Source organism: Lynx canadensis, chromosome A2 (assembly GCF_007474595.2).
Source record: "Lynx canadensis isolate LIC74 chromosome A2, mLynCan4.pri.v2, whole genome shotgun sequence".
Lineage (NCBI taxonomy): Eukaryota > Metazoa > Chordata > Mammalia > Carnivora > Felidae > Lynx > Lynx canadensis.
Window position 1 is genome coordinate 1,196,394 of NC_044304.2, and position 12,026 is coordinate 1,208,419.

Genomic DNA, 12,026 nt, shown 5'->3' on the forward strand with positions numbered 1-12,026 from the left:
GCCCCCGGCTCATTGTGCTCGCTTCACGCCGGCCCAAGATGGCGGCGGCGCTGGAGGCCCCGGGCCTGTGACCACAAAGAGGAGCCGGGGGCCGGACGGGGAGCGCGGCGGCGGCGGCGGCGGCGGCGGCGGCCGAGGCCCAGGCCGGGCCCCCCCCTCCCCTCAGCCTCCCGCCCTCCCGCCCTCCTCCGCCCGCCGCCCCGCCCCCGCCGGCGGCGCCGCGCCCCTCCCCCAACCGCCCGACTAGCATGGTGCGGCGGCCGCGCGCGCCGACATGGGGGAGAAGCTGGAGCTGAGGCTCAAGTCGCCCGTAGGGGCCGAGCCCGCCGTCTACCCGTGGCCGCTGCCGGTCTACGTGAGTACTGCCCCCGCGTCCCCCAGCCCCCCGGCCCCGGGTCCCCGCGGCGCGTCGCGCCGCGCCCGCCCGCCCGCCGACGGTGCCGCCGGGGTCCCGCGGATCCCCCTGCGGGTCCGTGGCCGTTTGCGGGGCCGGGCGGCGGGGCGCGGGGCTGCCGTTGCCGGTGCCCGCGGCGGGGTGGGGGTGGGGGGTCCGGGCCGGCGGGCGAGCCGGCCGTGCCGCGGTGTGTGCGCTGACACCGGGGTTTCCTTCTGTTTGGGGTAGTTTATTTTTTGCGCTGTCAGTGTGCCCGGCTGTTCCGTTTGGGGGATGCCCTGTCTTCCCTCCGCGCCGGGTTTTCTAGCCCCCCTGCTCTCGAGTGGGTGGGCTGGCCGGACCCTTGCAAACGGGACGTCCCGGCTCCCCGGTCCCGGGTGGGTGGGCCGGTCGGACCTGGGGCACGAGACACGCTGTCCCCCGGTGCCGAGTGACCCTTGGAAGATGACAGGCCGAGCGGAAATTTACCAAGGCGGCCGCGGGGCGCCGGGGCGCGGGGTGGGCGGCGTGGCGCGGTGTCCGCGGCCCCGGGGCGGCTCGGGCCGGGCAGTGTGCCGTTGGGCGGGGGGGCGCGGCGGGCCCCCCGGGCGGGCGGCGTGGGGGCGCCCTTTGGCGCGAACGCCTCGCGGGGAGACAGGGCCTCCGGGGGACCCGGCGGGGAAGCCCGCGCGCCCCGCCCCTCACGCGCGCTCCGTGTGTGTCAGTTTTTGGAAACGTCGCGGCCAGGGGCGGGGTCGGAGCGCTGGGACCGCCCGGGAGCGGGTGTTGGCTCCCGGCCCCGGGTGCTCCGCGGTCGTAGGGTTTCGCGGTTGCCAGCCCGCCGCGCGCGCTCCGGAGCTTTCTATTTTTGCTTATCCTGCGGCCGGAGGCGGGGTCGAGCCCGGGCTCCGGCTTTTCCGGCTGGCAGCGCCCGTCTGTGCGTGTGTGTGTGTGTGTCCGTCCGTCCGTCCGTCCGTCCGGGCCGGCGGCCCGAGCAGTGCGGCAGGGCGGGGAGACGTCCAAGGTGACGACGCGCGAGCGGGGAGAACCTTCAAAACTCCAACCGTCGCACGGGCCTCCGCCTCTCTCGGCCCTTGTGACAGCGCTCGGCATGCACCAGTTGGCTGGCCAGCGCGTTCTTTGAAACGGAACTGGTTTTTACCCGCGGTGGCTCCCACGTACTACGGCCGCTCTCTTTAGCACAGCGCAGCTCTGGGGGTTTTGACGGATCCCTCGCCCCTCGGCCTTCCCTTCTGCTGCTCCTTCGCTGCCAACTCGCCCCCTTCCTCCTGGCCGCCACTAATCTCCTCTCTATCCCTGCAGTTTTGTCTTTTCCAGGAAGTTAGATAAGTGGATTCTGGCCGCTTTCTCTCAGCCGAGCATTTCTGAGACTTAATCCGCGTTGCTGTGGGTATCCGAAGTCACGCCTTTTTCTTGCCATGTCGTATTCCGTGTTTTCCTTTCCCCCTTGGCAGGCGGGTGCCAGGACGCGGGGGATGTTTCCTGGTGGCCGGGGTGGTTACGAATAAAGCTGCTATGAACGTGTGGGGGCAGGTTTCTACCTGAAGTTGAGTTTTCCCCTTAGGAAGTATGGGGGGGGGGGGGGGGGGGCACTCTGCTGTGTTTGACACTCGAACATCTTACAGATGGGTATTCTTGAGTATTGGCAGAGTGAGGAAATTCACTGCGGGCCACTCTCCAGGCATTTGATACTATGGTGAAAGCTCATCCGGAGACAGTCACGATGTCCCCACCGCTGTCTTTTATTTGGAGCGGAGCAAGGCCACAGCGATTCGCACCTGCTGTAAATAGGCCCTTCTGTGTTGGGCCTGGCAGGACCTGGCTTCCCAGTGGTGGGTGGTTCTGAACTGCAGAGCCTCTTTCCCTCACTGGCCTCGACCTCGTTTGGCAGGGGACAGGGTTGTGCTGCCCGCCTGGCCCGGCGCTCTGCCTGACGTGAGCAGGCCCGTTCCTGGCATAGTTGTGCCACTGCCGGGCCAGCGGGCAGGAGGGCCCAGTGAAATCCTGCAGTGGCCCGCAGCAGCTCGCTTGTCACCGCTTTGTAGTGATGCCTGCGGCCTTTCCGCACCCCTACTGAGGGATTGTGCTTTCTCGTGGGAAGGGGGAGGCGGTACCTTTGGGAGGGTTCGTACTCTGTGACGGCTCGATGATGAATGTTAGGAAAATGGACCGGTTGGTGAGTTAACTTTCCAGAAGGTCACGTTACTCATCTGACCGCATGTGTGAGATGACGGGGCTTATTTGTTCCCTGATTTACCCGTTCTGCAAGCACCTGCTGGGGACGCAGAGGGCACTGGGCAGTGTTCTGCTCCAGAAACCTACAAACGCAGGGAGGTAGGTGACTCATACACACAGAAGTGCACTTATGGTCCGACTTAGTCCTAGAGGGCAGGGCTGCTGGTTTCACCCTGGGGGGAGGTGGGGGTGGCTTCCCGGAGGCGGTGGCCGGGCCATCTGGAGGAGGAAGTGTCAACAGCCACAGCCACCCACGCTGGGAATGTCCAGTCTCAGAAACGGGTTTTTGGGGAAATTGACAAGGGGGAGGGGGCAGGCTGAGTTTTGTTCCTTCCGTGACTCAGAGTTCTGGGATACCTGCCTGCCGCTCACGGTGGCCCTGCTTTTGGTGGGAAAACCAGGTCTCCACCGGAGGGGAGTTTGTGGTATTTTTGGTTGCCTGGTGGCAGGGTGTGGAGTGGCCCTTCCCCTCCTTGACTTATTAAGCCTGTGGGCGGGGGAGCGGCCCCAGCGTGACTGTCCCCGCCTTCAGCTTCCTCCCCGGGAGCCCACGACTTCTCTGACGAATGCCCTCCAGCAGTCATGCCCTTTCAGCGGGGCTGTGAGTAGTAGCTGAAGTGGGCGGGCAGAGTGAGCCATCCTTCCCTGTGACTCAGAAAATATTTTCTGACACTGACCTCGCTGGTGTGAGCCTTTTGCCTAATCCACACTCAGGTGGAAGGCAGATTAACCCTTAGATAACTTCGTGTGGGTGGAGTAGCCACTTTAAAGGGGGGAGGGATAATCGGAAAGGGCTGAATTTCCTATGTGGTCCCTGAGGTCCAAATGCCTGCTGGTGCTCTGTTCCCGATGGGTGGGAGCCAGAGGGAGCTGGGAACTTCAGGGGTTCTCCAGGGAGGCGGTGGCAGAGCTTCAGGGGACCTGCCTGCCCACTCTACCCTCCCTCTGGGAGCTCTGTCCTTTTTGTCCTTAAACTTTCATTTTTTAATATTTAATTTAATTTAATTTAATTTAATTTAATTTAATTTAATGTTTATTTTTGAGACAGAGCATGAACAGGGGAGGAGCAGAGAGGGAGACACAGGATCCGAAGCGGGCTCCAGGCTCTGAGCTGTCCGCACAGAGCCCAACACGGGGCTCGAGCCCTCAAACTGTGAGATCATGACCTGAGCCAAAGTCGGACACTCAACCGACCAAGCCACCCAGGCGCCTCTGTTCTTAAACTTTTAATTTCGAGATAATCGTGGATTCACTGGAAGCCATAAGAAATAACAGAGACATTCCACGTTCTTAAACCCAGCTTCCCCCAGTGGTGGCATCTTACAACCAGTGAGGAGAACGATCGTATCGTTGAGATTGGTACAATCCAGATACAAAGCGTTTTGGGGTCCTCTTTTCTTTAGGAGTTTTTTCTTTTTTTTTTAGTGAGTGAGTGGGGGAGAGAGGCAGAGGGAGAGAGAGAATCTTAAACAGGCTCAGTGCAGCACAGAGCCCGGTATGTGGGGCTCGATTCCATGACCCTGGGATCGCGACCTGAGCTGCAACCAAGAGTCAGGTGCTCAACTGACTGAGCCACCCAGGCGCCCAGGGTCCTCTTTTGAATGCTGGGACCTGCGGGGTGCCACCGGTCTGCAGCTGGGAGTAAGCGGGTCCTGGGCCCCATGCCTCTCTCCTGGGAAACTTCTTCCTCTGCCTGATGCCCCTGCAATTGTGTCTTCGTCTCCCCAGCTGTGGGAATAACGTTCCTGCTTCCTTTTTCTCAGGGTTGTACTTCCAGAAGCCTCTCCCTTGCCTTCTCTGTCCCCTCGAGCTGTCCCTACCAATTCCACAGCGTGTCTCCTGCTAGCGCCGGCCCATGGCATTGATTCTGTTTGCCGAGGACCTGCCGCATTTTGGGGGGTGCCGGGGTGCGTCTGCCACTCTGCAGCCCACATGTGGCTCTGGTGCGCCCCTCAGTTCCCTGCACGCCCCTTGCTGTTCCTCTGCCCCGTGCTCTTCTCCCGGACCGGATTCTCTCTTCTCCCCTGCCTGCATCCCCTGGGCACCTCGCAGGCCCTCTCCCCTGCGTTGGACCAGCCCCTCTTCTGGTGCACAGCACCCGGGGTGCTGCTAGCGGGAGTTGGGAGGTCAGGGGCTCTGGCCTTTATCGTGCAGTCTCCCTAAGCCTCAGTTTCCTCATTTCTGGAGAGGCTTCAGCCTGAATTCCCTTCAGTTAGTCACGGGGGTGCGTGGGCTAGTGCACAGAGAGCATTAAATTCACTCCAGGTGCAAGCGGGGGTGAGCGTTCGTGGATGTTCACTCTGATAACACTTCTATCATTTAAAAACCCGAAGCTTCTGTTCAGGAGTTGGGGAACAGGGCTTCCGGGGCTTTGTGGTGGGGCTGGGGCGGTGGGGGGCTGTGACTTGCGGGACCACAGGAGCTCTGGAGGGCTCAGGCTGCTCTGAATGGCTGTTTTGCAGGGACGTGTTTAAAGTGGTTCACGGGGTTCTGTTTCCCTGGTCTGCCTGTGGCTCACTGTGGGTGGATCTGCTCTCCCGTGAAGGGGCGGGCACAGGAGGCCAGGCTGGATGGGGAGGGACACAGGAGGGACCAGGATGACAGTTGGGGGTGGGGTGGGGTTCAGGGACAGTGCTGGGTCTTGTGGTTTTTGTTCATCAGTAACGGCTTTATTGCAATATAATGCACACACTGTACCATCTATCCATCTAAAGTACGATTCCACGGATTTTAGTCCATTCACGGGGTGGTACAGTTACCACCTCTAATTCCAGCACATTCCATCACCCCAAAAGGAAACCTTCGCCCACAACAGCCACCCCCCCCAGCACCCCACCCACCCCACCCAGCTCCTGACACCCGTGAACCCCTTCCTGTTCATGGATGAGCCTGTTCTGGACGTTTCACAAATGGGGACTCACACCCCGCGTGGCCTCTCGTTTCTGGTTCTCTCCCTTTGTGTTGTGCGTTCAGGGTCCGGCCGCGGGGCGGCGGGTGTGGGCACCTTGTTCCTGCTTGTGGCCGACGGACGTGCACGTGCATGGCGGACACGCTCATCTGTGGACGTGCGCGTGCGCAGCGGACCCGTCGTATGTTCTGGGTTCGTCTGTAGGGCAGCGGGTGTGGGCTCCTCGCTCCTGCTCGCGGCCGAGGGACGTTCCCCTACGTGGATGGACCAGGTCATGGGATCTTGCGGCACCAGGTGGCCAGCGGCTGCTGCTGGGATGGCACAGCTCTAGACTCCCCTGCCTTGTGGGGGCTCCTTCCTCCGGACCCCCTGGTCATTGGGGTCCGCAGAGCACGGCGTGCGGGGCTGTGTGGGACCGAGTTTGCGCAGGGGTAAGCTGTGATGGGCCCGGCCCGGCCCTCTGGCCTGCTTGCTCGGTAGGGTGGGCGTCCCTGATGCCGTGCTTGGCTCCTGGGACCGCTCGAGCTCTCCTCACGCCCTCCGGGTTTTTCACCCTTCTCTCCTCCAGCTGGACTCAGGCCTCGTGGCACCCCTGTGGCTCTTCTTCCCACGGAGACTCGAGGGGCTCAAATGTTAACTCGTCCACCGGAGCCGCTCTTCATGATGGTTTGCTGAGGGCCACGCAGCAGGCCTGGCACACTGCTGGGAGGGTGTCCGGTGGGACTCCCTTGCCCCCTGGAGTTGGGGCTGCCGGGGTGGTAGGCAGGGTGCTTTTGGATGCGGCCCTGGCCTCTGAGCACCCTCGTCCGTCGCAAGGCCTGTACAGGTCAGCGCTGGCGCCGGGAAGGGGGTGCGGTGGAGGTGGTGGCAGGGGGCTGCGCCCTCCCTCCCTGTGAGTCTCAGAGCAGAGGCCTTCCCTGAGAGCGCCTGGCCCAGCACCCTCCTCCCTGGAGGGAGGTTACCTGAGCAGCATCAGCTGCCCCCATTCTGGCCCCTTTTGCAGCGTGACGTTACTCCGGGGGCCACGTTAAGTTTAGTCCTTAAAACTAGCGAAGCTCCAAAGCCGTGACGAGCAGCCTTGACGTTTCGCGCAGCTCCTGGAGGTGCGTTGGCCGCTCTCGGCGGGTGCCGTGCTTCCCCGCGGGGTAGTGGCTTGTCCCCTCACTCGGCTCCAGATCTGGCACTCCCCACGCGGGTGCCCCCGTGTGGCCATAGTCACCGTGTGGGTCTTTCAGAACAGACGGTTCTCTCCCCGCGCCGCCTCCCGCCACGGACATACGGCAGGCCCAGAGCCCCAGCGGTCTCCGTGGCTGCGTAGACGCCAGGGCTGTGAGCCGCGGGGCTGCCTTCCCTGCGCAGCTCTCTGTGTGGGCGTGTGGTGTCTGAAGACCCGGCCAGTTGAGGGCAGAGGAGAAGGACCGGCGTGACTAGGAGGAGGGCTTTCCAGCACAGGCTCCAGTTCACAGACCAGGGAGCCACGCAGACATGCCCCCCCCCCCCCCCAGGTCCTGTCCTTCCTGACTGCAGGCCTTCCGGCAGGAGGGCTCCGTGCTTGGTTCAGTGCGGACGGCTGACCACGTTTGAACAGGGGTGCCCTCGCCGGCCTGATTGGCTGTCTTTGCCCAGGCCCGAGGCCGCCTGCCCTGGTCCCTGCCCCACTCTGCACTTTGGCCTGACGATAAGCGTGAGCCAGAGACCCGCCCCTTGCTCCCCTCCTGGAGCCTCACCAGCAGCTGCCCCCTGCCTCCGGAGGGTGGGTGACGGGGCTCCCAGGGTCTTCTGCTGCTCTGAGTCCTAACCCTCTCCTGGCTGATCTCCAGGGTTGGCTAATACTCTCCTACCCCAGCCGTGTTCCCGTTGTCTTTGCTCTTATCTGTAGACGTGGACTCTCGTTCTGAGTTCCTCTCATTCTGAGCTGGTAAAAGTGCTTTTGTGATTCTTGAATTGGTCATCGGGAGGACAAACCACAAGTTAATTGCTTTTGCTCCTGTCCGGTGATCTTAAGCAGGAGCTCAGACTGAAGTGGTGCTCTTTGTTTTAAAGTGTCAAGGGGGCACCTGGGGGGCTCAGTCGGTTGAGCCTCTGACTTCAGCCGGGGTCATGAGCTCGCGGTTCGCGAGTTCAAGCCCCATGTCGGGCTCTGTGCCGACAGCTCGGAGCCTGGAGCCTGCTTCGGATTCTGTGTCTCCCTCTCTCTCTGCCCCTCCCCTGCTCACGCTCTGTCTTTCAAAGATGAATAAAAGTTAAAAATTTTTTTTAAATAAATAAAAAATACTAAAAAAATAAAGTGGTCAAGAATGAGCATTCATTTTGTCACAGGACCTTCTCTGCTCAAGTGGATGGGCCTGTCAAAGGGAAGCTTCTGGATAAAATTTAAGGTGACTATTAAAATAGCAAATTGTCCACACTGAGTTTTAAGATGTTTAAACAGATTCAGACTGTGATATGTTCCTTAATGTGAGTGTTATGTTACATGTCTTTCTTATTTTTGTGTTGAGGAATATAGAATTTTAGCTGGGGAAAGGTACCGTGAAGTTCACGGAATCATTAGCATGTGCAAAAGATTTCAAGTATGCTATATTTTTTTTAAAGATTAAAAAAAACTTTTTAATGTTTACATTTATTTTTGAGAGAGAAAGAGAGAGAGAGAGTGTGAGAGAGCATGAGCGGGGGAGGGGCAGAGAGAGGGAGACACAGAATCCCAAGCAGGCTCCAGGCTCCGAGCTGCCGGCACAGAGCCCGACGCGGGGCTCAAACTCGTGAACCGTGAGATCATGAGCTGGGCCGAAGTCTTACGCTTAAGCGACGGAGCCGCCCAAGCGTCCCCAAGATTTTCTCTATGAGTGACCTCTGCACTCACCGTGGGTCTGGGACTCACAGCCTCAGGATCAGGGGCTGCGTGCTTTTCCTGGGCCTGCCGGAGCCCCAGGTGTGCCGAGAGTGTCTTGGTGCTGCTCCTGCCAAGTCCAAAGGCGGCCGGCGGTGTCTCCCTCAGGCGGATGGGGGGGGCCTCCCGGGGAGGGCGGGCTGAGGGAAGGGCCCAGCTGCATTGCAGCGGGAGCTTCTGGGTCCGACCTCCCTGTGCAACTTTGTCCGTTTTCCTTGGAAGAGATTTTGAACTTGAAAGCGCGTTGCACAAACAGAACAGGGTTCCTTTGCGCCTCACTCAGCTCCCATGACACCGGGATCAGAGCGGGGCCGGCGCTGAGGAGACCAGTGACTTCACCTCCCGTGTCCCTGTCTGCTCAGGCCCAGCCCAGGGTCCCCCCCTTTGTGTTCAGTTGTCGTGTGTCCTCAGCTCGAACCTGCCGCTGCTCCTCACGTCCAAGGAAAGGCCGGCACCCGTCCCGACCTGCACGCCTTGTGTGCCCTGCAGAGAACGGCCCGTCCTTGCAGAGGGGCTCTCGTGTGGGGTTGGAAGTGGTTGTGTGTTCTCGGCGGGTGTCCCACCGGCACGTTGCTGCCACTTTCCCCCTCCCCCTGCGAGGGGCGCTTCGAGACTGTCGGGGACCCTGGTCCTCGAGTCGGCCCAGGGGCTTTCTGGCCCGAGGGGGGCCTGGCCTGCAGCACTGGTGTGGTGGGGCTTGCGCGCGCGCCCCCCCCCCCCCCCGGCCCTTCAGCTGCTCCTGCATCCGCTTTGGGTCCTGCCCACGTCCTGCTTCTGCACTTTGAGCCTCCGCGTGGCTCCTGGGTGTGTATGCCGTCTCCGGGCCACGGTCCAGTCTGTCCGGTCTGTGAGCCAGTACCCTGTCACTCGTGTTCCAGAACCGGCCACCGGGAGCGCCCCCGGGCTTTGTCCTGGGCCCTTGGCATGCCTGTGCCCCTTTTTGGGACACGTCTTGGCTGCCTGCTGTGCCAGAGGTTCGGGCTCACCTGTGTGTTCTCTGCGCTGGCCCTGGAATCAGCCCTCCCTCCAAGGAGCCCGGTTCTTTTCAGAGCCCTGTGGAGCGGGGGACCGGTGCTGAGGCGCGGTGCTGTAAACCCGGATCTTAAACCCATGCAGCCCTCTTCATTGCTACGGGGCCGGGGCTGTCTCCACACGGGTCCTCGGGGGTGGAGGGGACCGCCCTCCTGGCTGTGGCCGTCTTTCTGCGGGGCGTGGGCGGGTGGCTCGGGGTGCTCCGCACCTGGGTTCAGAGCTGGGCTGCCCTGCCCAGCCCGCCCCAGGGTCCCTGGTCCCGCTGCAGAAGCTCATTCCGTCAGTAAATGCTGTCCGCGGCCACGTCCGGCTCTGTGTGCTGCTGCCGCGGGGAACTCCGCGCTTCCGGCCGGCACTCTTGGTTGGACTTCCGCGTTCCCACCTGTGTCCTTCTCCCTGCCTTCGGTCGGAGGTCTGCTCCTCCTTGGCCGCTCCTTGTCTCCTCTCTTCCCCCCGAGTCACCCTGTGAACACTGGCTGTTTACTGTGTGTGCCCTGGGGGTCTCTGTCTTAGTTTGCTTGGACTGTAGCAATAGAACCCCGCGGCGGGAGGGGGGTGTGGGGGGCCTCTCACGGCCAAGATGACGGCTGGCGGCGTTGGTGCCTGGGGAAGGCCCACTTCTGGCCGGCAGCCCCACCGTCTCGCCGTGTCGTCACATGACACAGAGCACTCCAGTCCCTTCGTCCTCTTAACAAGGGCACTAATCCCATGAGGGGTGGGGGCGGGTCCCATCCACCGTCCCTCCCATCGTCCCTCCCACCGTCCCTCATGACCTCACCTGACCCTCCCCACCTCCCAAAGTCCCTGTCTCCTGACCATTCTGCTGGGGTCGGGGCCCTAGCATGGGGATTTGGGGACACAAACGTTCTGCTCCTTACAGTCTCTCTGTCTTTCCACCTGGCCCCTCCAGCGGCCCTGAGAGTGCTTCCGCGTTGGTGTCTTTGTTTGCGGTCGTCGTCTTTTTTTTTATTTTTTATTTTTTATAACATTTATTTACTTTTGAGAGAGAGGGAAAGAGAGAGAGCGTGCGCGCACGCATAGGGGAGGGCAGAGAGAGAAAGGGACAGAGGACTGAAACTGGGCTCTGTGCTGACAGCAGAAAGCCTGACGCGGGACGCGAACTCACCGACCGTGAGACCGTGACCTGAGCAGAAGTCAGGCGCTTAACCGACTGAGCCACCCAGGCGCCCCTAATTTGGCTTCTTATCCTTTGAAGTCTGCTGGCTGCAGACCCAGCTCACTAGGCCACGCCGGGCTCCCCTGCCTGCGATGGCCCTGGCTTGGCCCGGCGCTCTGTTCTTATGAGGCCTGTCACCCTCGTGCAGACCTCAGCTGTGGGCTGTCCTCTCCTCAGGCATGGTTGGCGGGGCTGGCTTCCACCGCCTTCCTGGAGTCTGCAGCGAGGGCACCTGTTGTTGCCACCCTGCTGTCCCCTTGCCGGGGGCGTGCGGACATGTGGGGCTGATGGTGGACCCGGCTGCTAGGATTCTCTGCTGCCGCTGCTGCGCGAATTCACGCGTTTCCACATGACAGCCTTCCCTTTCTTGGTGCTCGGGCCCCGCACGTGCCGCGTCGTGCTGGCCCGCCGTCCTCGCCACCGCTCGCAGCCCCGGCCCCCAGGTGCGCAGGCGTATAGGCGGATGGATGAGGCCGAGCGCCCCAGCCGGGCCCCCCGGGCCCTGTGCTCTCTGCCCCGCTGGCCTCCTCCCGGACTGAGTTTTCGGGACGCCTGTTGATTTTGCCGTGTCCTTTCTCGCCCTCCGGCAGACATCTGCCGGCCAAGCTGGGCCGTGTCCCGTCACCCACCTTCATTCTTGTTCTCCACTCTGGGAACTCTGTCCACACGCCGCCTTCCTGTCCACGGCAATTCCCACGTCACGGCGTGCGTGAGTGTAGCCTTCTGTGTCCTTAGGGCTGCGGTTCGCAGAGTGGGTCCCCCAGCCGGCAGCCTCGGCCTCATCTGGGAACTTGTTAGAGACGCAGACCCCAGACCCCTGACTCTGAAACGTTGTGGGTGGGTCTCATCTGTACTTGACGAGCCCTCCGGGGGGTTCTGGTGCCTCCCAGGACCTCTCGGGGTCTGCCCTCCTACCGTGATCCCTGACGGGAGCGGACGGTGCTCCTTGGGCGACATTCTTGTCGGAAATGGGGATCGGGAGAGTGGAGTTGGCGGGTGGGTTCGTCGCAGTAGTACGTCCGCAGAGCGTCCACCGCGGGCTCCCCGTGTCATTTTGCCCCCCTCTTGGTCTTCCCTTGCCTCCGCGCCCTGAGCACAGAGCCCCCGCCAGCCGTGCGGACGCGCAGAGTGAACGAGTCGAGGCAGTGAGGGGGGAGGGCATCAGACGCCCCTGTGCAGATCCCTTGCGGTGAGACTCGAGGGGTGCTTGTTCTTAGCTTTGTCCTCAGGGCGTAAGAGGAGGCTGGGCTGGGGCCGAGCACGACAGCGGGGGATCCCCACACCCGCGCTCTGTCCGCGGTGTGTGCTGGGTGGTGCTGAGGACAGTAGGGTCAGGGCGTCTGAAGGAATGAAGCTGGGGCCTCAGATCAGCACCCGACTGGGGAGCTGGGTG

The 12,026-nt window shown here is 62.0% G+C and overlaps 1 protein-coding gene across 5 annotated transcripts in view; it reads left to right on the plus strand.

Annotated features, from left to right (window-relative positions):
* Positions 1 to 212: 212 nt before the first annotated feature.
* Positions 213 to 12,026, plus strand: part of DOT1L (DOT1 like histone lysine methyltransferase) — a 63,936-nt gene continuing 52,122 nt past the window's right edge. For 2 of the 5 annotated variants that reach the window (XR_003973124.1, XM_030335777.1), the window contains exon 1: positions 215 to 355. Coding sequence is in view for 4 of the 5 variants with exons in the window: in XM_030335777.1 (XP_030191637.1) it covers positions 275 to 355 (81 nt within the window). In the remaining variant the exon portion in view is untranslated. Of the gene's footprint in view, positions 356 to 12,026 lie in introns of all 5 variants that reach the window. The other 3 variants (XM_030335769.1, XM_030335761.1, XM_030335789.1) reach the window with 3 other exon arrangements.